The 27,284-nt window shown below is 43.6% G+C and overlaps 1 protein-coding gene across 24 annotated transcripts in view; it reads left to right on the plus strand.

Annotated features, from left to right (window-relative positions):
* Window positions 1–27,284, plus strand: part of LOC139757250 (adenosylhomocysteinase-like 1) — a 338,517-nt gene that overhangs the window by 277,977 nt on the left and 33,256 nt on the right. For 12 of the 24 annotated variants that reach the window (XM_071677539.1, XM_071677544.1, XM_071677533.1 and 9 more), the window contains 2 exons: window positions 23,846–23,992; window positions 25,383–25,483. In XM_071677539.1, coding sequence (XP_071533640.1) covers window positions 23,846–23,992; window positions 25,383–25,483 — 248 coding nt within the window. Of the gene's footprint in view, window positions 1–6,539; window positions 6,733–7,218; window positions 7,580–14,439; window positions 14,459–19,138; window positions 19,269–23,845; window positions 23,993–25,382; window positions 25,484–27,284 lie in introns of those variants that run through there. The other 12 variants (XM_071677536.1, XM_071677538.1, XM_071677537.1 and 9 more) reach the window with 6 other exon arrangements.

Below are 27,284 nucleotides of genomic sequence, written 5' to 3' on the forward strand. Positions count from 1 at the left end.
GTGTGTGTGTGTGTGTGTGTGTGTGTGTGTGTGTGTAGGGGAGGGGAGAGAAGGGCCGGAGGTGTTGAGCCAGATTGGGGTGTGGGTGAAGAGACTAGGGCAGGCTGACGGGAGGTCCTGCTGGGGATCGGAATATCACTTGATTGGAATATCGCAAAGTTGATGACGGTATCGTCTCGAGGATTAGAAGACACTGAAGACGTGACTACAGTCCCTCGTCGAGAACAACACCCTGAAATGAACGTGTTATAAAAACGGGTTACAACAAAAACAAGAATAAGACTTTTGAGGAAAGTCGGGATACGTCTTGAAAATGGTGTTGACTTCACGAAGGTGCAAGACTATAAGGTACACGGTACGGTCGAGAGAGAGAGAGAGAGAGAGAGAGAGAGAGAGAGAGAGAGAGAGAGAGAGAGAGAGAGAGAGAGAGTTGTTGTTCTCAGGGATTGTGGGTACGCCATCTGTACCATACACCAATAACCTTCAAGGCCATCGAGACGCTGTAAGTAGATAAGGAAGCACAAGATGTGAGGAGAGGGGGTGGGTGTGTGTGTCATCAACTAACAAACAATCTGTTGCCCGGTAACGTCTTGAGCGCCAGGTCAAGATCCTTGCTCATGATGGGCCTGGCCTGGCCTTTGACCCTAACCCTGAAGTGATCAGGTCAAAGCCCATGCCTTTGATCACCGAGTCAGTAAGTCAGGTAACCCAGCTGTTGCAGCTTGGCCTACAGAGCCGCTCATCCGAGTTTTCCGCTCTGTTAGATCGTTGAGAGCAAATGCTCTAATGATTCTGTGTCGAAATGCCACTTAATATGTCCATTTATGACGGCCTCTGATATGATAAAGGTGAGGTACAACCTCGTCATCAGGGTGTGAGCGAGTGATTGATCACATCTGGGCCTTTATCGATCAATTATTATCATCATCATCATCATCATCATCATCATCATTGCATCCCGTTGGTTGACTCAGCACAACGTAATTGGTTTTCATCCCGTGTAAAGAAAAGAATATTAGAGTTTCATACGAATTATTATCTTCCATCTGTGTTATCAATCAAACTCTCTCTCTCTCTCTCCCTCCCTCCCCTTCCCCAACACAAGAGTTTTTATATCCAGTATTACGTACGAGCTTCGTATTTCACATTGTCCCGGGAGGCTTCAATTCTTTTCTTTCCTGTCTTCGTTCGAGCTTTTCATTTCAGCATCTAAACCATCCTCTCCTTTTCTTTGTGGCCGCCTTTATTCCAGTGTCTGTTCCAGTTTGTTCCAGTGTCTGTTCGAGTCATCGTTCCAGTTCGTTCCCTTATTCTCTTACACCTTTTCTGTTTCCATTCCAGTTGTTCTTGTAGTGTTCGAGTCATCATTCCAAGGTTGTGTTTAGTATTGTTCCAAGGTTTTTCTTGTTTCTGTTCCATTTGGTTTTATTCGAGGCTGTGTTCCAGTTTCCGTTGGAGCTGTTGGTCTAATGGGCCGCTAGATGGCACCCGAGGCCATTTGGCTCCCCAGTTCCTGGAAATATACATGATATCATGTTCCTCAATGTTGGTGATACTCTGGATCTGTTGAAACTGATGTGGAATGTGGAAATGTTATGTACGAGATGTCTGAACCCGATGTATGGGACCTCTTCATATAGGAGTTTGTACACGCATGTCTGAGGTCTTGTGGAGACGATAGGACACAAAATGTGGAATAAATATAATGATTATAAGACTTAAGTTGCCTTCTGTTAGGTTTTTAAAGTGAGTGAAGTAATCTGGTTGGGAAACCATTCGTTACTTTGTTAATACCGAAGGTAATTTTAAGGTATTGAGCACGACAGTACGACCCTTGAGCGTTACTAGATGATGACCCCGTCTTTAACCTGATACTCAAGGGTCAGGTCAAAGTTGGGGCCATTATATCCACGGGTCTTGTCCAAGAGGTTAAAGTCGCCTCTGGGTACAACACGGGTCGGGTCGAGTAGCGTTCGAGCCTCTGGCTCTCTTGTGTTGAATTTAACAGGAAACAAGATGAAAAGAGAAAGACTGTGAATGCGAGGGCGTGTGTACCCGGTTGTTCTGCTGGTGTGAACGGCTTGTCCTTGTCAAGGTTCATCAGGCGGAGGTGAGGGCGAGGACCTGGCGTGGACAGACCAGATGGGATGGTTCGAACTTTTTTTTTTGGTCGTCTGTAATCCTTTTGCGCTACCTCTCTCACAGGGTGAGCAGGAGGTGCACAGTAAATTTGCCGGGGTGACGGCACAAATCAGATCAGTCCAACACCCACCCCAGCATCTCCTGCAGCAGGGAAGGTGGTGGTGACTCCTTGCTTTAAAGATGCCGTTGGTGTGTTGTAGAATGAGAAGGTTTTCCGCGCTCAGTTATGAACCTCGATAGAAGGCAGTGGCAGTGTATGTATTACCTCTGGAAATGCTGAATAATCATGGTCAGGAGCGTACAGTCTCGCTGGGTACATTTTTTGGGCATAAGTTTAGTGCAGAATGAAAGCGTAATGCTTGGAATGAATATGTTATGCTGCAGCCAGGGGACATGTCTGAGGATCAGGATGTAAAGGCGTAGTTGGGCAAACTCCAGAGGGGAAACAAATCCTCCATAACAACAAGGAATAATTTTCCTTGTTAGTTGTTGATGTGTGAAGCGTTGACGTGTGGTGAAGTATAACCTACGACATTACAGATGGAATATTTACCCTTGGTTCAACGAATGTTTATATTACGTGTCATGAACTTGCACACACACACACACACACACACACATACACACAGGTCAGCCTTGGATCGCACCCGCCTGATGTTGCAGTCGGCCTACACCCAACCCAGGTGCTGGTCAATGAAATGGTTACCTGGCTTAGACTTGGGTGTGTGTGTGTATAGGTGCATGCATACATGCATAGGAGTACACATATATTTAGAATTAAGATACGGGGCATCACGGATGTAAAACTCTCTATCTGTAACACAAATGATAATGCTGTACACCCATAAATACTCCGTACTCAAAGATTTGTGTGTACAGATTCACGTTATGCAATTTGGACGTTTGTTGAGGTGAAGGTAACTGGAGAGCTCTGCCTGTAGGTCCAAACTTTTCAGACGACCTGTTTTCTGTCGAAAGATCTGAAGGGGGGACTTTGGAGAGGATAGAGGCTCCACGGCTGGCTGGGTGGGAAGGAAACCCTCCCGCATCAAGTACAAGAAAAGCTCTGGTGGTCTGGAAGAAGGCAAAGAAAAGAAAATGGAAGACTCCAACATGGAAATTACTTCACTGCTTTGGGTAAAGACGAGTTCAGTCTTCCTGCTGGTCTTTCGGAAAAGAAGAGACAGAAAAAAAAGAATCCTCCTCGTTTCGTTTTTTTTAAATAAAAAGACATTTTCTAACCACGGAATCAATGTAGATTACAAAAAGAATTCATCCTGATTGTGAATCAACGGGCACCAGCCCGCAATTAATTTCACAGCAGCTTAGGTATAGTTTAAAAAAAAAAAGAGAGAGAGAGACTTTTTTTGTGTGTGGGTTTTCGTTTGTTTGTCTGAGGTAAACACTGTGTGGGTCATTGTTGTGAGTTCTGGTAAAGAAAGAGACTTTATCCGTCAGCGTCCGGGGGCCGGCGGGCGAGGGGCCTCCTGTGGTCTTTGATGGTCCTCTCGTTCACACATTCCCCTCCACAACAGTCCCGGAAGAGGAGGTTGTGGTGTTGTAGGTAGCGTCCTGCACCGGGAACTTCCGGGATGTCAACATCACTTGACCCAAGACATCCACCGTTGGGGACTATATTATCCCAACATGCACCGTTGGGGACCATATTATCCCAACTGGCACCGTTGGGGACTATATTATCCCAACATGCACCGTTGGGGACTCTATTATCCCAACATGCACCGTTGGGGACCGTATTATCCCAACATGCACCGTTGGGGACCGTATTATCCCAACATGCACCGTTGGGGACTATATTATCCCAACATGCACCGTTGGGGACCGTATTATCCCAACATGCACCGTTGGGGACCGTATTATCCCAACATGCACCGTTGGGGACTATCATTATCCCAACATATACCGTTGGGGACCGTATTATCCCAACCTATCTTGGGATGCTAGGCGTTTCGTGGGATCCATAAAGGGATGTGATCCTCCAATGGCTTGAGCTGGGGACATCATGACGCGGGGGATGTTATGATAACAGTGGAGACATTACATACCTGTGTACTCCCAGTGTGCTACCGTACTCCTGTTGAATTACACAGTACACATTCCTGATGTACAGAAAGGTCGATGTATCTGTGATGAAGGCACTCATATTATTGCTTTGGTGCACATACACGAGGATGTATGGTAATGATAATTAAATTTTTGGATCATATTTTCGCCTTTGATGATATAGTCTATTGATTCTTTTTTTTATTTGGAATAAAACACATTAGGGAATTATAATGACGCCGACTGAAGCATTAATTGAAGTGCACGTTGCTGTAGATTCTTTTCCCAGGTAGACTGGTGTAGGCTAATGCATTTCCTGGGTAAAAGATGATCAAATACTGTAATTTGTAGCGAGCAACACTGGTGACTGGGTTTCGTTAAACACACTCGCCCGATCCAAATCAACCTCATTTGACTGGATTTAATCATTCATTTATTATTATTATTATTATTATTATTATTATTATTATTATTATTATTATTATTATTATTATTAACATACAGTCTCGCTCTTGGTGCGACCGCTGGCAGGCAGAGTCCGGTAACACCCGCATGAACTGCGTACAGTACGCTGTAAGATGTCTGCTAAAGGGACCTGTTTGCACTGTGTGAAGAAGAGAGCAACACGATAATTGATATTTTCATTGGCTTTCTCGAGATGTAGTTTCGTTATATTGGTCTACACTTACGGGTAATTGACTTTTGTTCGACGGTTCGTACCTGCGTGCCGTTTCGTGCATAAGTGAACTGATGAAATTATGACCATTTATCACACAGGATCCCCACATGAGACGGAGTTTGGTTCTGTATTGCGTATATACGTACAAGAGGAGGGTCAGAGTTCATGACCCATGGTGGATGATGAGTGAGTGAGTGAGTGAGTGATCGTCTCCAGCGTGTTACAGTCGTCTGCAGATACAGACGTTACAGCGAGACTGTAGCTGGAGAGGCTGTTATCTCTCGCTGGAATCTCAAGCATCCCCTCACTTATCTCTCTCTCAATCCGCCTTTCGCCGTCTCCCGTGCCTCATCTCACGCCTCATTATCTCCCAGTCTCTCTTATTCTACTCTGTACCGTCCTCATGCCTCATAGATGACCCCCCTCCTCCTCATTACCTCCCTGTGTTCGTGTCTTTCATTTCCCCACGTACCATCAGCCCGGCATGAGGAGTTCAGCCATGCCTGACCAACTCCTGCTTCCGCTTCCTTTACCCTGCTCATCGATGTATTGGAATCCCATTTGCAGTATTGAGTCTGCTGTTCAGAACCGCAAAGTGCAAGACAACAAGATGCTTTGGCATTCGCCAGGTCGCCACAAGCATGGAAAAAATGACGACAAGACGATGTTTATAAGGTCATTTCGGTGATCAGTTTGTGCCATCAGTAACGGATGTGGAACACTTGTATGAGGTAGAGGTTTGTGGAATGAGGATGGCTCCAACTGCACTTGCCTGTCCCTCACCCTATACAGGAAATTTGACCTCTAGATTTGTAGAGGGAGGTAGAATGTTAGCCAGCGGGCCTGTCACAGTGTAGTGTTTTGCGCAAGCATGGCCCCAAGCATTAATACTGGGGACATGACACTACCCATGTAGGTGGATGCTCCCGTGGTGATTGCATGCCTTGACTGTCAGGTGTGTGTGTGTGTGTGTGTCAGTATGGCCCTTCATATAAGGCAGGATATAACGTGTACGTGAAGAAACCCCGATGGTTTGCCCGTCCCCCGCCACGCCATCAGTGGTGGCCTTGTGACGTCATGCGACACTGCAGGGGCTTTATTTATGCCGATAGTGTCTGGAGGGTTTTAGGGGGGGGGGGTGCTGCAGGTGTATCTCCAGCCACTGTTTTGCTATATTTGCTGTATTCGATGTCGCTTTTGTGGTAATATTTGATGCTGTCACGTCCAGTTACCTCTGAAGTCATGCTGTATGGTCCTTGGTCTTATCTCGTATTAAGAGGTCGCCCGAACAACTCATCCTCCTGTGATAGCAGTGTGCTCGGGTGGGGTTGTTACCTTGAGGATGTTATCGTCGCTGTGTTATCTCCTGGACCCTCCCCCCCCCCCTGCCCCACAGTGGACGGCATACCTACCCCTCATTTCTTTCGTAGGATGGTGTGGGTGTCGTCTGTCATCATGACCGTAAAGTAATGACCAGATGACTGAAGTTTTATCTGGTGGAGGCTTAGGCTTGCTGAGGGTCGTCTAGGATCGTATAAGGTTTAAAAGTATTTACCTCAGAGGTTCTCGGGAGTTTCCCAGTGGTCGAGGCTAGTTATGTCGTGTTCCCCCTGGTAGAAGTAATGTGTTTCCCAAGTGTGGCGTGGAGGTCGGTTTGCTCAGTGTTCGGCTGCTGGGGCCGCGTCAACTCTCTCTCTCCCTCCCTCCCTCTCGTCAAGTCGATCATAACCGGTCATCAAGTTCGGTTAACGCAGTAAACGTACAAGAGGCCGCTTCTTAATCCCCGTGGTCGTCAAATCGCCAGTTATTCCGTGGCGAATTCATCTCTGATATGCGATAGTCATACGGTCTGTTGGTTCGTAACGTTTACGATCTGCGATACATATTCATCGTATATCGTCTGACGACTTGATTCGTGTGCTTCCCATGAAAGTTGGTGTGTGTACTACACCCTCAGCAGCGTGTGGCGGGTGTAATTACTGAACTGCAGCGTACACACCCCTGTGGACGAACACTGCTGAGGAAGACGAGGAACAGCACACACTTGCATCTGTATACATATGTCAAGTTGATCTGAAGTTACGTTTCAGTTCATGTGCAAAATGCGTGTTGCATAGACGCATAATTGAACTCAGTCGTCATTGTTGGTGACGATTTCTTTCTGTGGCAGGTTGTTATCCGGCACCGAAGCCGTACATCAGTGGGGAAAGGAAACGTGATTTGTGCTCAGGTTTTCGTTTGAATGAAATTTACAGATTTGTTAAAAAAAAAAAAAAACTCGTGTAACTACCGTTATTGTTACTATAAATTCATTAGTGTTATATTGTTCACAGGAGGGCAGGTTTTCTATGAAGGACAGATAGACGTCAGATGTGACACGATTGGCAGTTTAATAAGACAAAGGAAAACTTAGTGTGCGTGGCAAATAAGACATTCTAAGTGGAAGTTTGATACATTCTAAAGTGGCAATTTTGACATATTCTTAGTGACGCGATACGGCAAAAAGAAAACCCATTCCAAGTGGCAATTTAAAGCAAAAGAGGGGGGAAAAAGCCCTTTTGAAAGGAGGGTTTGAAAGGAAAAAAATGTCCACCATGAACGGAGAAGAGATGCCCCTGCCTGACATAGGGCCCGAGGAACAGGCCGGATTGGTGGAGATACGCCGGGTGCTCGTCAGGATGGACTCCCGCAGATGTAAGCGCCAGCAAGAAATGTGTATGTGTGTCTGGAGTACACGAGTAGGAGGACAGATAACAGGAGATCTGATACTACTGGTTATGTGTGGTCATCGTCACTGAACTAGGAACAGGATCGTGAAGCAGGAGGCTTTTTGCTTGGCTTGTGGGTTGTCCTGGTAGTCTTGTGCCTCGGGCTGGAGTTGTGGTAGTTGTCTGGGTTGTGTTGGGGGGGGGTTGTCCTTGTCCTTGTAGGCCGGGGTTGTGGATGGCTGTGTGTCTGCTTTGGTCGTGGAAGGATTCTCCAGGTGCACGGGGTGTGGTAGTCGGGGGCTGCACCAAGGTTGTCCTTGTGTCATTCCTGCTTCGAACTCCTCCCGAGTCTTGGTGGGGGTGTGAGGCGTGAGGGGCACTGGTTGAGCTTGACGCCAGAGGCCCCCCTGGCTCACACCCCTAGGTGTCAGCTGCGGCTGGAGTAGACCAAGTCATTGGGACAGCCAGGATCTGTAGAGCTTTGTGGGTGTATCGTCTGCTGGCCTTCCTATAATTAAACTTTCAGGAGCTGAATTCCTTAAAGCCAAGTACCAAGGGATCACACAGCGTTGTGCTGCTCAAGGGTCGCACCGTCAAGGAGCTAAACCGTTCTCTGTGGCTCCTCGCTCTGCCACTCGACGCGTCCCTGTAAACAACATGGGTCTCCTGAGCCACTTGGTGACGTCAGCATGTCATACAGTATCATGTAACGTTGGTTGTATGTCTGTGTTCAGTGGAGCAGGTCAGCCATAGCAGTAACTCTAGGCACCAGTTGTTAGGAACCATATTTATGTATACAAATGTTAAGCGAGGGTTGTTGGTAGACCTCATACCGAGTACAATCAGGATGAATGGAATGCCCGGGTATTTTATGGCCATCAGTGCGTCTTCTGGAGATCAGGACGACGAAAGAGGCGTGTGTGTGTGTGTGTGTTCCTCATCCCTCACACGATGTTCTAAAGCCGAACGGTTAATGGAGGCTGTGGGACGATAGCGCGGCTTGAACACCGTGAGTATTGTATGGTGGTGCGCTGCTCCTGCCGCTCATATGTTCCACATGAAATTAGGTTGTTTTTAGTTTCCCCTCTTATATATATATATATATATATATATATATATATATATATATATAGAGAGAGAGAGAGAGAGAGAGAGAGAGAGAGAGAGAGAATGGGGTTGATGGGCATTGTAACGATTGAAGGGAGGGAGACAGAAGAGGCGTGGGGACAGTGGGCCAGGAGAGGCATGTATGCACCTCCGGCAGGTTTGGGCGGAGGGCGTATTGAGAGGATGACCCGGGCGGGTGGTGAGGGGAGGAGGAATTAGCACGGGTTTGATGAGACTGAATGTAAGGGCGGAGGACACGGGGGGGAATGACGCGGTGAGACTTCGGGAAACACCTGGGGATGAGAGCGAAGTGGTGAGGAGTATGGGAGTCAGCGGAACGTTGCTCTAGCCTGCGGAACTGGTCACCCATCCGGGTAGTCCCTCCTGGGAGCGACCAAGTTGCCCATGTAAGTAACTTTGGAACAAGGATCGAGGCAGACGAACTCATGGTCGGTCAGAGGGACGTCCCTGAGAGGGACGGGGGCTCAGAAGGCATCATTTCCAAGAGGAAAGTTTCTGTCCTACTTGACTAGTGAGGAGGATGAGGGAGGAGGTGCCTCGCACGTCACCATATGCCTGCCTGGTGAGTGAGTGACTGGTGGGCCGCCGAGTGCATTACTGACGACACTCATGTTTACATTCTTACCTGGTGATTGACACGTCGTGATAAGACGCACCGCCCTCACCTCTCTCTCTCTCTCTCTCTCTCTCTCTCTCTCTCTCTCTCTCTCTCTCTCTCTCTCTCTCTCTGTGGTACGTGTACCCTATTTTCCGGCTCTCCAAATATCTCCAAAGCATTACTGACACATTCATTACAATCGATCACTCGTGTCACCTGTGAGGCAGCCGTGCTGTGAGGGGCAGCCATTTGTAGTCTGGATATCCAGGATAAGTTAAGTTGGCTGGTGGTAGTTAAGCCGGTCTGTGGTGGCCACTTTGTGAGTGCGTGTGTTTGTTTGGGGGGGTGGGGGTGGGGGGGGGGGGGTGGATGGGCCTCTTACGTCTGCAGTGGGTGGGCTTGGGGGGAGAGGGGGGGGGGGTGTCGGGGGTGCATTAGCGGTATGTGACCAACTCATCTTTAGTTGCAACTCCTGTGCTGGCGGCATGGTGGGCTGCATGGCTCTCTCTCTCTCTCTCTCTCTCTCTCTCTCTCTCTCTCTCTCTCTCTCTCTCTCTCTCTCTCTCTCTCTCTCTCTCTCTCTCTCTCTCACTGTGTATCACCCTCCTCACCTTCTACGTAGATCCCTTATTATCAGCTCCTCGCCTACCTTCCTCTTCCCTTTGTTTTCCTTATTCCCTTCATCATTGAGATAATCTCAGTTTTCTCTTCTCGTTGCCCCCACACTCTCTTCGCCTCTTGTACAACTTGAGTGCAGTCTCCTCTTCTGTGTCTCTTGCTTCCTGCCTCTTATTCTCTTTCTTCCTGCCTTTCAGAGGGTTGCCATCCTGCCAAACTGAGTCCCCTTGATTCCCCCCCCAGAACCGTACACTCCTCCTTCCTCCAGATCCTCCTGAACTCTACTGTGTTTTTCCTTCCTGAAGGTCTTAGTCACCCCGTGTCCTGAGGAACTCCCCACGTAGCAGTGACCCCGTGTCGTGAGGAACTCCCCACGTAGGAGTTACCCCGTGCCCTTAGGGAACTCCCCACTTAGTAGCCATTGTAGGAACCCTACCCCCGTATCATGCTGGGGAACTCCCTACGTAGTGGCCACTGCAGGAACCCTACCCCCGTATCATGCTGAGGAACTCCCCACGTAGTGACCACTGCAGGAACCCTACCCCCGTATCATGCTGAGGAACTCCCCACGTAGTGGCCACTGCAGGAACACTACCCCCGTATCATGCTGGGGAACTCCCCACGTAGTGACCACTGCAGGAACCCTACCCCCGTATCATGCTGAGGAACTCCCCACGTAGTGACCACTGCAGGAACACTACCCCCGTATCATGCTGAGGAACTCCCCACGTAGTGACCACTGCAGGAACACTCCTTTGTGTCCCCCTACTGCAGGGACCCACTACCACCCTCGTATCCCCCAGGTAGTGGCCACTGTACGGAACCTCCAAGCCGCTGCGTCTGTTGTTCTGGTCCTTGTGTCCTTCTCTTACTCCGCCAGTGTACCTCTCGTCATTTCCTTCTCTCCCTGCCTCCATGTTTCCATCTCTTCTTCATTCAGTTTCCCTATTCTGCCATATTTACCATCGTGCCTCTTCCTCATCCTTCCTTTCCTGCCTCCTCTTCTTCCTCTCTCGTTCCCACCCTCCTCCTCCTCCTCTTCCTCCTTCGTCTTGCTGTCCTGTCTGCTCCTGGTGGTCCTGGTGGCCACGTCAGGAGCCGGTGAGGGAGGGAAGGAGCAGACCCCCTTGCCCTCCTCCCCAGGGACGCCCCGCCGTCGCCGCCGCCCTCCGACAAACGTCACAATTGACCAAACCACCAGATCCAATTTGGCCTCATAAGCCCTTGCTTACGTGACACGTAGTACGATTTTTTTCTCTCCCTGTGTGACTCGATTGTAGTCTCTCTCTCTCTCTCTCTCTCTCTCTCTCTCTCTCTCTCTCTCTCTCTCTCTCTCTCTCTCTCTCTCTCTCTCTCTCTCTCACACTTATCATGTGGCACAACTTGTCTGTGATTGATCGTATTTTGATGCGTGTCAGGGTCGGAGGCCCTCACCAGGTAGGAGCTACAGCGTACGATGCTTACGCCTCACCCCCTCTCCGTGCCCCTCACTCAGGAGCCCTGCGGCCGGAGCTGCACCTCCGTGTGGCCTGCCCTACCGGTGCTCCCGCGCCTTCCTTGTGTTCCCGTGTCTTCCATCCAGATGCCTATTGCTTCCTCTGGCGTTACTGCGGGTGGCAGTTGGGTGCGGCGGTGTTCCCTAGTCGGAACCCGTCGTAGTGTTTCCCCTGGTCAGTAGTCTGCCTCGCGTCGTGACCGTACAGCACTGAAGTGTCTCCTGAGTCATTGGTTGGTGGGGGTGGGGGTGGGGGGGGGGGGTTCCCTCCCCCGCCTAGTCAGTGCTTGCTGGTGAACACAAGATCCTGAGTCACCATAGTTTATATCCGGTTTTGGTGTGTCTTGTCATCGCCATCATCATAACCAACATATTGTCTATGACCTTCCTCTCCTTGCTGACTGTGCCTGTAGCCCCCCCCCCCCCACACACACACACACACTACCACCGTTATGACATCAGTGGCATCAGCACAAACACCATTAGTAAATCATTAGATGACCATTAGCTGCACGACAGTGGCATAATTATCATTAGTATTGCATCACCAACACTACTACAGCCAGGAGGATAGCCCTCACCAGGGTGGTCACAACACCATCCTGGTCACCACCAGCTCACTGGTCACCGTAGCTTGAGCCTTGCAGGTCAAGATCATCACTGGGGTCACCACCCGTCATTGCAGGCAAGACAGGTCCGCGACTCAGGACCCCCTGGAACTGATTTGTGTGCAGGGAATGGCTGGCTGGAAGCTGGAAAGGGTGGGGAGTGGGTGTTGGGGTATTCCTTGGGAGGAAGGAGAGCGCTAGGAAGGAGGAAGGGAGGGGGCGGTGGTAGGGCTGGGAAGGTTGGGAGGGGGGGTTGTGGAGAAAACTTGGAGTCGTGCCAAAATTTTGAACACTTGGCCGCCATCCTCACCCTCCCTGGGCCGTGAGACCTGCCTGGAACGGCCAAAGCCCGCCTGGATTCTGGAACTGTTATGATAAAGGCCGCCTGGTATAGCATTAGGCTGATGTAGAAGAAGAGGTGGACTGGAAAGAGGATTTACATCTCCAAGAGCAAGAGAAAAGTAGCTAATGACATGGAAAGAATGGTTGGTTTAGGAGGAACGGGTCTTGGATGGTTTGGAAGCGCGGACATACCATCAGGAATATAGAAAGAACTTGTAAGGAAACGAGTTAAATTGGACTGCGTAAGCGATGGTCCGCGTGAGCGGAATACCTTGAAATATGATTGGACGACGAGAACTCTTAAGGGGTGAACGAACAAAAGAGCAGACTGGATCATTGGTGCTTAGGCTTAAAACACACGCGAGGGGGCCTGGATTAAGTTCGAGACATACTTGAACACGGAACTAGTTGCCTCAAGCAGGGAAGAGGCAGCCTGGAACACATGAGGATCGATTGGAAAAATGAATCGAGTCTTGAAGGATTCGACAAGGAAAGCAGACTGAGGGAATAACTTAGAATGCCTCCAGCGAAGAAGAAATTCCTCAAGCTACGAAGGAGTATCCTGGCACCGTCTAAGAGTTGGTCGAGAATAGATTGAGATATTCTTCAGGAGAAATGCCAGTGCTGTAATTGACATTGTGGCCGAAATTCGGTGTCAGGATCCGCAATATTACAGGTGAGGTAAGTGTTTCCTGACGTAGTGCAAGGGTGACCAAAAGTCCAGGTTCAGTTATTAAAAACCGGACGCTAACAACACCAGGTCCTTCATCGCGACTGTACAACCCATGAGCATGACGGTACCACCATTGAGCATGACGGTACTTCCCTTGGGCATGATACCCTCAGTCTTTACCCTAACTATCAAAGGTCAGGTCATGGGCTTGCCATCGTGCTGGAGAGGTTGATCATCCGCAGGGGTGGAGGTATATGATGTAGCGCCACGGCTGTGAGAGAGGACACGGCTTTTAGGGCAACAGTGTTGGGGAGACGGGACGAGATTTGAGTTGATAGAGAGCAGGCAGAGTCAAAGGGACGGATACGATGACTGAGACTTTTTCAAGACATGAGTAACGGGCACAGGAGACTGGCCCAACGCATCAGTACCCTACATATTATCCTCCAAAATATAGTGATGTTAACATAGGGAAACAAATGTACATATATATATATATATATATATATATATATATATATATATATATATATATATATATATATATATATATATTTATATTTATATATATATATTCATAGTGTTGGAGGCATGCACCAGTCACGCCTTCAGTTATTTTAGCTTGTGGAGGAAGAAGAAGGTGGACTATTTCCCTTAAGTTGTCTCGCCAGGCAAGCCATAGTAGGTCGCCATGGCTGGTGTATGGTGGTAGTAGCTGCTGTATTAGCATGTGTGGTGAGGACGGGAGCGGCAGTGTGCGACAAATTTGGGCCACTCAGCTTATCGTTATGGCGAGACTGAAGCGTCTTAAACCTGTCTCCCTGCTACAGGGAGGAGGGGGAGAGGGGAGGAAAGTTGAAGGGAGGGCGGAAGGGATTTTATGTTCAGAGACAAATGGGATGAGGGAGATAGTGGATGTGGATAAGATGTGTTGATAAGGAAGCTGCGCGTGCTGATGAGAGGATGTGGGCTAGGGAGAGAGGAAGGGTGAGGAGAAGAGGCGGCAGAGGAGACTGGTGATGAGCATTGCCCATGTACAGGGTGTGAGGGAGAGATCCGTTAACGTAGGGTGAGCGTAATCGTCTGTGGGCAAGGAGAGTGAGAGAGATTAGGTACAAATTAAGGGAAGAGGTAGAGACGAAGGCTGTGAAATTACGCAGAAGGCGGAGAGAGAAAATTTAGGCCTAAGGTTGAAGTGGAGGCTTGATACAGGTTAGTTGATGGAGGATGTATGTCTAGTGAGGTGTGGTGAGTGTGTTTATTGGTAGAGTGGAGGTGTGGTGTGGGCGTTGGTAGCTAGAGCGGAGGTGTGTTCGGCTTGATGGTAGCTAGGGGCAAGTTTTGGTGACTGTGTTGGCTGGTACAGGGGGGATGTGGTGAGTGTGTTGGCAGCAAGAGATATGGTAAGTGCGTTGACTGCTGGAGGGGATGTCTGATAAGTGTGTTGACCGCTGGAGGGAAGGTGTGATGAGTGTTGGAAGCTATAAGGGAGGTGTGGTGAGTGTGTTGACTGCTAGAGGGGACCTCTGATGAGTGTGTTGGCAACTGGAGGGGGAGGTGTGGTGAGTGAGTGTGCCTGTAACCGCTATCGACCGTTGGCAGCGCCCCGCACGGTCAGACCCCACAGTACGGGTGTTTGGGGGGGTGCCTTCACCTGCTGACCTACCAACGCACTCATTCATTCCCTACCCCAACCCACACGCAACCCACACTCCCCATCCCCAGTGTAAAAATACATTTTGTACTATTATACAAAGATGTATGTGTGCTCGTATCGAAGTGTATACATTTAGATCGTTTTCTGTACACACGGAAAGAGGCCTTCGTGGTGTAGTGGTTAGCTTTACTGACCATGAGTCAGCACGGCCCCACCCTGGTTCGAATGTTAGGCGCAGAAGTTGGCCTGCACCCAATCCAGGTGTTCATCCTCCCACCGGGGCTGGTCGATGAATCTGGCTTAGGTTGACAAAAAATGATGATACTAATGATAATAAAAGTAATAGTAATGAACGGTTTATTGAATTTAAGGCAGCCATTCAGCTGAAAATGAACAGTTTTGATCTATTACGGAACTAGGAAGTCATCATGGTAGCCAGTTATTAAGGCATAAAAGAGTTTCCACACTTTGGACAAGCACATGAAGGTCTTCAGAGCAAGTACTGTGGTTTATACATTATCCACTTAGTGGTGAAGAGGTGAACATTAAGTAATGAATGGTTACATGTTGATTGAGCTGCAGTAATATATATATATATATATATATATATATATATATATATATATATATATATATATATGTCTCCATGGTTGTTTAATTTGTTTATGGATGGGGTTGTTAGGGAGGTAAATGCAAGAGTTTTGGAAAGAGGGGCAAGTATGAAGTCTGTTGGGGATGAGAGAGCTTGGGAAGTGAGTCAGTTGTTGTTCGCTGATGATACAGCGCTGGTGGCTGATTCATGTGAGAAACTGCAGAAGCTGGTGACTGAGTTTGGTAAAGTGTGTGAAAGAAGAAAGTTAAGAGTAAATGTGAATAAGAGCAAGGTTATTAGGTACAGTAGGGTTGAGGGTCAAGTCAATTGGGAGGTAAGTTTGAATGGAGAAAAACTGGAGGAAGTAAAGTGTTTTAGATATCTGGGAGTGGATCTGGCAGCGGATGGAACCATGGAAGCGGAAGTGGATCATAGGGTGGGGGAGGGGGCGAAAATCCTGGGAGCCTTGAAGAATGTGTGGAAGTCGAGAACATTATCTCGGAAAGCAAAAATGGGTATGTTTGAAGGAATAGTGGTTCCAACAATGTTGTATGGTTGCGAGGCGTGGGCTATGGATAGAGTTGTGCGCAGGAGGATGGATGTGCTGGAAATGAGATGTTTGAGGACAATGTGTGGTGTGAGGTGGTTTGATCGAGTAAGTAACGTAAGGGTAAGAGAGATGTGTGGAAATAAAAAGAGTGTGGTTGAGAGAGCAGAAGAGGATGTTTTGAAATGGTTTGGGCACATGGAGAGAATGAGTGAGGAAAGATTGACCAAGAGGATATATGTTTCGGAGGTGGAGGGAACGAGGAGAAGTGGGAGACCAAATTGGAGGTGGAAAGATGGAGTGAAAAAGATTTTGTGTGATCGGGGCCTGAACATGCAGGAGGGTGAAAGGAGGGCAAGGAATAGAGTGAATTGGATCGATGTGGTATACCGGGGTTGACATGTTGTCAGTGGATTGAATCAGGGCATGTGAAGCGTCTAGGGTAAACCATGGAAAGCTGTGTAGGTATGTATATTTGCATGTGTGGACGTATGTATATACATGTGTATGAGGATGGGTTGGGCCATTTCTTTCGTCTGTTTCCTTGCGCTACCTCGCAAACACGGGAGACAGCGACAAAGTATAATAAAAAAAAATAATATATATATATTATACAATAATATATATATATATATATTGTACAAAGGCAAAGGGGATAAGAGTGAGTGCTCAAATTACAGAGGTATAAGTTTGTTGAGTATTCCTGGTAAATTATATGGTAGGGTATTGATTGAGAGGGTGAAGGCATGTACAGAGCATCAGATTGGGGAAGAGCAGTGCGGTTTCAGAAGTGGTAGAGGATGTGTGGATCAGGTGTTTGCTTTGAAGAATGTATGTGAGAAATACTTAGAAAAGCAAATGGATTTGTATGTAGCATTTATGGATCTGGAGAAGGCATATGATAGAGTTGATAGAGATGCTCTGTGGAAGGTATTAAGAATATATGGTGTGGGAGGCAAGTTGTTAGAAGCAGTGAAAAGTTTTTATCGAGGATGTAAGGCATGTGTACGTGTAGGAAGAGAGGAAAGTGATTGGTTCTCAGTGAATGTAGGTTTGCGGCAGGGGTGTGTGATGTCTCCATGGTTGTTTAATTTGTTTATGGATGGGGTTGTAAGGGAGGTAAATGCAAGAGTCCTGAAATGGTTTGGGCACATGGAGAGAATGAGTGAGGAGAGATTGACCAAGAGGATATATGTGTCGGAGGTGGAGGGAACGAGGAGAAGAGGGAGACCAAATTGGAGGTGGAAAGATGGAGTGAAAAAGATTTTGTGTGATCGGGGCCTGAACATGCAGGAGGGTGAAAGGAGGGCAAGAAATAGAGTGAAGTGGAGTCATGTGGTATACAGGGGTTGACGTGCTGTCAGTGGATTGAAGCAAGGCATGTGAAGCGTCTGGGGTAAACCATGGAAAGCTGTGTAGGTATGTATATTTGCGTGTGTGGACGTGTGTATGTACATGTGTATGGGGGGGGGGGGGGTTGGGCCATTTCTTTCGTCTGTTTCCTTGCGCTACCTCGCAAACGCGGGAGACAGCGACAAAGTATAAAAAAAAAAAAAAAAAAAAAAAAAAAATATATATATATATATATATATATATATATATATTTCTTTCTTTCTTTCTTTCAAACTATTCACCATTTCCCGCATTAGTGAGGTAGCGTTAAGAACAGAGGACTGGGCCTTTGAGGGAATACCCTCACCTGGCGCAATTCTCTGTTCCCTCTTTTGGAAAAAAAAAAAAAGAAAAAAAAAAAAAAATATATATATATATATATATATATATATATATATATATATATATATATATATATATAGATAGATAGATAGATAGATAGAGAGAGAGAGAGAGAGAGAGAGTTACACATACGGTGAAAGCCATGGTACATACGTAAAAGGTTAAGGGACAGGGTAACTTGTGTGGGAAGGGGAGAAACTTCAAAAGATGGGCTCCAACAAATTTGGAACACTATCTCTCTCTCCATACCTTATGAATAGATAATTACACACACACACACACACACACACACACACACACACACTTATGTTTCCATCCATTTTTAGATTTACAAATTTACAGTTGTGCCTTCTTGCTAATTGTGGTTCACCTTAAAATTAGTTTGGCAGCAACAGTACTGTAAGTTTATATGAAGATACACTGAACTCTTATGTGAAGTTCCTAGTGTGTGTGTTGGGTGTGTGTGTGTGTGTGTGTGAAACTTCTCCCACCAAACTGTCAATTGTATTGACAATGATATGAGGAAGTAATCTGGACAGCTGTCTCTCTCACTGACAGCTCCCAGGGAGGGAGAAATCCAAGCCATTAATTTGTGAGGGTGGCAATCATTGTCCAGGTAATGAAGAAAGACAATTGTTTCTGTGCAGTAGAGGAGAAGTAAGGAGAGCTCTTCAACTGCCAATGACTAGCGACACCTGTTTCTCCCATGGTGGTACCCTTAACACAAACAGGTGTTTCACACCTACTGGCCTGATGATACCTCACCGTAATTGCCAACCAGAGAGCGAGGGCAGTGGCTCTGCACCATCAATTTCCCTCCTACTGAATGGTAGCTGAAGTATTAGAGGGAAATGTTGTCAGCTGTAAAGAAAGAGAGAGAAATAAGATAACCCTCTCACCATATGGTTGTGTTGGTATTCAGTACAGTGTAGTGTCATTGGATGTTGTGTCTTGGGAGTACTGATGACAGGGTATTGGCTGTTTGTCTCTGATAGTTACAGACTCAATGGTGACATCCATAGCCCTCTCTTCTTCACATTTACATCACTTTGGAAGAAATTTCCATCACATGAGTTGATTTGTCACCTGTAATGGGAATAGTTCCTGGCACATTTTGAGAATCGCAAGACAAGTGAGGTTATTCGTAATAATTCTTTGTCTTGTATGTGGCTCATTTTCATTTCATCTTTCCCCAGAAGTTTTCTTTCCTCTGTTATTTTGGTGGATGTTAACAAATATTATTCTTAAGGTGCCTTTGAAGGCTTGTTTGCTGTAAGAATCCGAATGGAAGCAGTAATAGGTGCCCTGCATGTGTTTTGAGATTTCAAATTAAAAGAGCATTGTTTTGTGTTGTTGAAAATTTAGTCCAGTTTACGTAATATGAGTTAAAAAAAGAATTTACGTAGAACTGACTGGCATTGTGGATGGCATCATCAGCAAAAAGCAATGAGAGTGTTTTTCAAAGTCACTGAAGATGGTGTATAGTATTATACATGTGTGGGCAGCTGTCCAAAGATGAGATGTTCTTATTAGTGTCATGTTCATGTGGTCAGCTGGGCGACAAGGTAGTGGAGGCGACAGCATCCGGGTTTAAGGACAGGACCAAGAGGCGGTTCTCCCTGCCAGCGGGGCCACGCTTTGACTCCCGCCGCTCCTCCACGGTCTCCATCTGCTCATCAACATGTACGACACAGAAAGTCTTGCTTTCACTCATACCCTCTTTCTCCCTTTCCCTCCATTTCCTAAACCTCTTTCACTCCACAGATTTTCTTCCCAGTTTCCTCCCCTTCTTACTTTTCAATATGATTTTTCTTTATGCTTCCTTCATCCTTTCCATTTAACTCCTATTACTCAAAGCAAACCCCTCTTGCCTTTTTTTCCCTTTTTTTTTTTCTATTTCATTGCCCTTCCTTCCTTCCTTCCTTCCCTTCTGGTCTTAGTTTTCCCTATTCTCTTTCATTTGTCTTTGTATATCCATGGCTTTTCTTTAAGCATTACTGCTTGTCCTCCCTTTTCCCCCTTCCATCAACATCACTTCTGTTTTTTCAGTGTCCCCTACCCCCTCCTTTCCCCCTTTTTTGTTTTTCTTGCTCTCCATTTGTACATCTCTGTTCCTACTCTTTCCCTTCTTTCTTCACTCATTCTTTGTTTTGCTAAGCATTTCTATACCTCTGTGCTTCACACCAAAACTTCTCATTTTCTATCTCCTTGTGCTCCTCACATCTCATATTATTTTAGTTATTCCTTTGTATTGCTTTTGTTGTATTGGTATGCCTACCTTAAGTTTCTTTTGCTCTGTTACCTTCATTGTTTGAATACCTGTTTACTCTTCTCACATGTTTGTATTTGATGCTTCATTATTATATACCTTTTAACAGATGGATATTGAGTGTACAGGTTGCAATCATTTGCTTTCATTGTTAGTTATATTTGTACAGTACTGCATCATTTTCAGTTATTCCATTCAGTACTTAAGTGGCTAGTGTTTACACGGTAACTGTACTGTATATGGTTTAATGTTCTTTCCAATATGAAGTAAAATAATACAGCCTTTGCCAAAGCATCTCCAGTTTGAAGTATACTGAAATGGTTACATTTTTGTAATGTAAATCATTGTATTTCTTCTTAGAATCATTACTGTGTATTGACACTATGTGATTTTGCCTTCATCATGAATATGGGAAAGATATGTGGTACACTTTGAGTGGTGTAGGTTTAAAAGGTGATCATTCATGAGATGAAAGATTGAAATTCATGATAATAAATTAGCTGCTTTCACATGGTTTAAACTTCTGAATTTGTTGTGAAAGTTCACATCCATGTTTATCTGTTTTGTTAAAGCCATTTTATATTTCAAAGGACTACACATCAACTTTAGGAACTTGGAATTGCTGTGTATAATCAGTAATTTCTTAATTATGAAAATTGTTGCTTCCAGAATTGGCAAAGTTCCTTTGTGATGGTGAGAAATCCTTGATATTTTCGCACAGAATCACTGCTATTTGTATTTATTAGTACAGTATGTGCTACTGGCTGAGGAATAGTAGAGAAAGCATAGCATGTCTGATTTTTCTAACCTGTTTAGATTATTCATGAAGTATTTTGGGACAAGTAATGTTGTGTAAGATATTTTCCATCTTTATGTGAATGTAGCAGCATTTGAGGATTGCATCACCTCACAAGGGGACCTTGAGAAACTCCAAAGTTGTTCTGATACATGATTGATGAAATGCAACCTTAGCAGATGTTAAAGTACAATAATGAGGAAGGGCTATAGTGAAAGGAGACCTCAATATGATCATCATCAAGCAGAAAATAAGCTGTAGGAAGCTGTGTGTAAGAAAGACTTGAAAGTTGAGAGTGACCCTAACTTGTCACTAGAGTCCCACCCTAGAAAATAATTAAAGAGACTAACTGTCTGCTAACAAAAATTAGAATATTGTTCAGTTTCATGGATAAGAAATCATTCAGCAAGCTGTTCACATCATTCATACTGCCAAAGTTAGAATATGCTTCTCAAGTTTGATATCTGCACTAAAAAATCTAATAAAGAAGGTCCAGGAGAAAGGAACAAAGATGGTACTAGAGTTTAGAGAGTTACAGGGAAAGGCTAGAGGCTTTTAATTTATCCAGCTTGGAAAAAAGAAGACTGAGGGGTGACCTGATCACAACCTTTAAGTTTTTGAAACAGATTGATGACAGACAATAGTCATCTCTTTGAGATATGTAGGAAAAGAATACTTAGAGGACATAATATGAATTAAAGCTAAAAGCTTGTAAAATATGTGAAGTACTTTCTTAGTATGAGAGTGACGAATGGAAGAAATAAAGTGACTGGAAACGTGGGTAAAGCAGACATCACCCAGAAATTTAAGAAGTTATCTTATCGAGAATGAGGATGTAGACATTGAATATTTCTTTGAGATATTTAGGAAAAGAATTCCTAGAGGACATAGAGTGAATCAAAGGTAGAAACTTGTCATAAAGGTTGTTAGGAAGTACTTTCATAGTGGTGAACAGATGGAAGAATTATGACGGAAGGTATGGTTAATGCAGACATCATGCAGAAATTTAAGAACTTGTCTTATTGAGAATGCTCAAGAGAAGAGGCCTCACGAGTATAAAACTCCCTCCCCATACAGTACAAATGGTTACTTACATGTCCTCTATCTCCAGTCTCCTTAGTATTTTCAGGTCACTTTCCACATGCAGCTTACACTTGCGGCAAGTTATTCAGGAATATAAAGAAGACTGAAAATAAAGGATATGCTTACCTAACCACCACTGCTACAAATACACCATGGAAAATGCATCACATACACCAACATTTGCCATCTATGTTAGTGATATTGTGGGGCTATATGTACCTGATCTGCACAATTCATTTGGGATACATAAAGAAAAATCACTTGTAGTTGGATTTGGTTCTCTCTTATTAAGTTAAAGCTCTGACACCCTTTGTATTCATTGGTTCATCTTGTGAAAACAGCATTCACTTGTTTCATTTTTGCAGTTTTATTAGATATGATGATTTACAGCAGCTTTATTTGATCATCTATGATGAATTTTATTAATGTACAAACTATGGTCTAGAGGGTATGTAGCCTTACAAGTTGACATTATAACTATGTATAGATCATGGAAGTGCTGACTAGATGCAATGGGAGAGTCACTCTGGGCCACAGATGGTTCAGATGATGATGTTAGAGGAATGATTTAGGTGCTGTGGAAGTATTTTTGTGTTTGGAGCTGTTGTGAATGGAGACAAAGATCTTTTTATAGATCAGTTCTGTGCTCACATATTTGTATAAGTTCATGTATCACTTTGATTGAATACACTGGACGTGGAAGAAGGTTGTGTCCATATTTTACAGTAGTGATTTCATTGGATTTATGTACCTGATTCACCCCAGGGATTTGGGAATGGAGGTGATGATAACACAGAATAGAGTGGAAAATGACTTTTTTTTTCATCCAACTCTGTTATAATTGTTCAAGTGTTCATTTAAATGTTACACATAGACCATAGATGGCATTGTTTTACAGTAAATGTTTAAAAGTTCTCACTTGGCTCTGCCTCTCTCAAACATTACATATCCTCACTGTTGTACAGGTAAAGCTTTATGTAGCATAATTGATAAATTTGGTATACATTCATAAGTGTATAAACAACAGTTTCCTGAATACTCTATGACTTTAGAAATCTTGTTCTATCATAGCAGTATTTCGTAAGTTTTGTTTCAATACTAGTCAGTAGGGAATTGCTCCAATGTCATTTTGCTTTATATTACTGTAGCTGTTCTTTTGTGTATTTTTTCACTTTTTTCTTGGGAATGAACTTTTTATGTTTTTTTCAGTGGGAAGTAGCATTTTTCTATGCTTATTAATGTTAGTAAGACAGTAATCAAGAATGTTTCTTATGGAGAAGAGTAAGTACTTTTATATGCATTGGTTCTACTACATCTTACCTATCAACATTGAAAATTTTCACATTCAGTCACTTTCACTTCAGTTTTATTCACTTGGTAAGTCTTGTTATTTCATTAGCAGTGCTTAGATTATAAACAGCTTGTTTTTCTTGTAATGGAAGTCTTCTTTGTCATTACGATAAGTACTGATACCACTGTATATGTTCATAAATCAGCAGAAGTTTATTACTATGCTGATGTGTTTTCTTTTATGTTGGTAGTTGATTTTTTTTTGTTTTTTTTTGTTTTTTTTTTTGTCGCTGTCTCCCGCATTTGCGAGGTAGCACAAGGAAACAGACGAAAGAAATGGCCCAACCCACCCCCAAACACATGTATATACATACGTCCACACACGCAAATATACATACCTACACAGCTTTCCATGGTAGTTGATAGATGAATTAAAGAAATGTGGAAGAGTTTTGACGCACATTATAATGTATTTTGAGTAAGCTGTAAGGGAATAAACTGTTTGGCACCTTTTAATGAAATATATATCTCAGTTTATACATTCCATCATCCTTTACCCTCCATTTTTTATGAAGAGCTGCATCATGTATCGCTTCATAAACTCATAATTCCTTCCTTATGACCTGATCCATGATCTGTATTTTCATTTCATTGTTCACTAATATTGCTCTATTTCCATGATCTGTATTTTCATTTCATTGTTCACTAATATTGCTTTATTTCCTTGATCTGTATTTTCATTTCATTGTTCACTAATATTGCTTTTTTTCATGATCTGTATTTTCATTTCATTGTTCATTAATATTGCTTTATTTTTCACAGCTTCATATACGGGTTCCAGTAGTGATGAAGATGAAGCCTCCCCTCGAGAAAAGAATCAGAAGAACTCAAAAGGTTCTACCGACTTCTGCGTTAAGAATATATCCCAGTCTGCATTTGGACGGAGGGAGATTGAGATTGCTGAACAAGGTAACAAAAGTTTGTTGTTGACATTTGTTGCTACTGTATGCGTTGTGTGTTTTGAACAACCATAATTGATCACTCAGATAACATTTAATAAGGCAATTATTTTCTTCCATGCGATTCTCCAATCAAATTTTATTTTCTGTAGGACTATTACAAGGCTCTATGCCTTCCTCTTGACATGCATAACCAAACCATACTCTTTGCTTTTCCCATAAATAGGTGGATCATTCCCCATAGATAAGAGAGAGACTTCTGACTCTTTTGAGCTAGCTAAGTTGAATTTAAGAATTTATTACTTATTGATTTTTATCTCTGAATACCTGTTTAAGGTAAAAAAAAGGTCATTTGTCATCCTGTTTCTTTAGCTCCATATTAAGATAAAAGAGTGAAAGAATGCCTTACTTTTCAGTATCAGAGTGCTTGTGACAAGAAATGATAGCTGTATTATATTTTACTAAGCCTTATACATTTCAGTTGTAATCAGAATTTGCTCAAAACATTGATTTTTGAAGCATGCAAATTTGTGTAAAAGCTGAGAACAATATTTGACACAAAATAGGTTGAGCATGCAAGAACTGACACTGTGAGAGAAAAGTGTGGTAGAGCAAGGGTTACCAAAATGTTTCAGGCAAAGACAGGTTGACAAAGAGGATCTTGAGCTGGAAACTGAGGGAGCATAGAGTAGAAGAAGGATTCTAGGTCCTGGCTTTGTTAGGAAATGTATGGAAGTTAGGGTCTGTTAGGGCATAGATGGAAATATTTGATGGAATAGATAGTCGTTCCAGCAGTGTTGTATGGATGTGATCTTGGGCCTTGAATACAAAAGAAAGAAAGGAAGGAGGGTGGACATGTTGGGAATGAAGTGCATGAGGATGAAACATAGCATGAGACTGGTTGATCACGTAAAGAATGATAATCTAGTTGTTAGTCCTAAAATGTTTCACACGTATGGAGAGAATGAGCAAAGTTGTTGTACATACTAGAAATGGAGGGAGCAAGAGGGAGGGGGAGACTGGGAAGGATTAAGAAGGAGGCCTTGGGGAATCAGGGCCTGAACTTCCTGGAGTATAAGAAGTACTTATGGAATGATAGGAAATTTGATTTTTATGGTATATAGAGATGTTGTGCTGTCAGAAGGCTGAACTAGTGCAATATTGTCAAGGTAAACCATGGAATAGTCTTTGGGGCTTGGCAGTGGATGTTAGGTGTTGGTCTAAGTACATTTTACACTACAGTTAGAGAGTCGATGCATAGAAAGAGGATGTTGTTCATTTCCTCCAGATTTTACTTGACTGTGGCAAAAAGCACTTAGGAATAAACTATAGTTTATGATATGCAATTATAACCCAATTAAAAATTAATGAAAATTAAAAATGAATACCTTAACTTCCAGAGATGCCTGGAATCATGGCTCTTCGGAAACGTGCTGCAGATGATAAACCACTCAAAGGTGCTAAGATAGTTGGCTGCACTCATATCAATGCCCAGACTGCGGTAGGTATCTTGCACTACTATGTTTCAGAGTTGTATGTTGGTACTGCTGACATGACTGAAATGATTAAAAGGTAGCTATATTTGATGATCCACAAGTATGACATGCTGTGATACATGTTGCACTACAGGTGTGATGAATACCTTATAGGTGTTTTATGAAGTTTTAATTGCATTCAACTTCCCCTGCCTAAAACATGTCCATGCCCACTTTTGACTTAAATGAAATCAGAAAGGATCCCACCCCTTTTTTTATGCTAATTTTTATCTTGAAAGTTAGTTTTGGCATTAAAAATTACTGTGGATTTAGAATTACAGATTATTTTCCACTAAAAAGACAGTAAAACTTTAATTAGAAACTGCTTATTTAAAAACAACTGAATTCTTTACCAAACTCTTTAAAGAAGATACAAAAGATCAGATGCATAGAACACCACATAGAGAAAGAAAATGAATTCACAAGAAGCTCTTTCATGGATCACAAAAAATGACATTTAAGTACAAAATACGAGAACAAATACTATGTACTTGCACAAAAATTCATGTTCAGAATTTTTTCCGCACATATGAGTGAAATGGAGTTAAATGAAATGCCAGGGACCTTGAACTCTTATTAGTATGATGAATAATTGTCAAAATGGCACAGTTGCTGATCACTAGAGTAATAGAAATATTCAAAAGAGAAAACAGAAAACAGTCTCCTGATATGGCTAGAATTTCAAAAGGAAAAATTTAGAATTTGCAACCTTGACCCCAGATAAGACAGAAGAAGGATAGATGATCCACAAACATGACTGATATTCTACTCCTGCATCTGATTCTCTGTATGTGTGAAATGTTTAATGTTTCTTTATTTTCCATGATGTCTCAAAATCTGGTCACTTATCTTCAGTACTCATTGTTTGATGTAGAGGTATTTAACTATTCCTCAATTGTGAATAGCATTTCAAAATTTGACTGGGTTTTCCACCAGTATGACAGATGTCCCTCGGGTGTAGATGATATTAAACTAATGTTTTGGTTTTTACATTTATAGTGGAAACAAGATGTTTGCATTTATGGAGTTTTTTCTTCATGACTGATATTCACAGATATTTCTGATGTTCATATAACATATTTCAGGGATTTTACTGATAAGTTTTATAAGTGTGTCTGATGTTCCCCAAGAATGAATGATGATACGTATGTATGGCTGAGTATCATGTATTTTCATGTTGGATGTAAAAAAATGATCCTTTTTTAAGAATACTTTTGTCAGATAAAGCTAATGTTTCATAAGTATTACTTTTGGTTATTTGGTATTTAGATAGCCAATTGGAATGTGTTATATTCCACAAGTATGACATATTTCATAAGGATAACATATTCCATAACTGTGATTGATGGTCCAGTGATATCACATGTTTCACTGGTAGGAAAAATTCCATAAATGTGTCTGAAGTTCCTGAAACATAAATGATGATCTGAAGGTATGGTGGTATTTGATAAGTGTGACCGGAGTTCATCAGTTACGGAGACTCTTTTCCCATTGAGGGAGTTCCCAAAGGGAACGTGCATCACAGATAGAGATAGATAGATGGACTAATGCTCAGCATGTTTGTCACAAGCTCCTTGGGTGTGACTGATATTAGCACAAATGATTTTACTCTGGTATGACTGATGCTCCATAAGATGGATTGATTTACATTTACTGGGTGTAAGGAATGTTTCAGAGATGTATATGATGTTTCATTTTTGTGGTTGATAATTGGTAAGCCTAGTATTTATCAGATATAGCAATCCATCCTTCACAATTATGACCTGT

The sequence above is a fragment of the Panulirus ornatus genome, chromosome 25, assembly GCF_036320965.1.
Source record: "Panulirus ornatus isolate Po-2019 chromosome 25, ASM3632096v1, whole genome shotgun sequence".
NCBI lineage: Eukaryota > Metazoa > Arthropoda > Malacostraca > Decapoda > Palinuridae > Panulirus > Panulirus ornatus.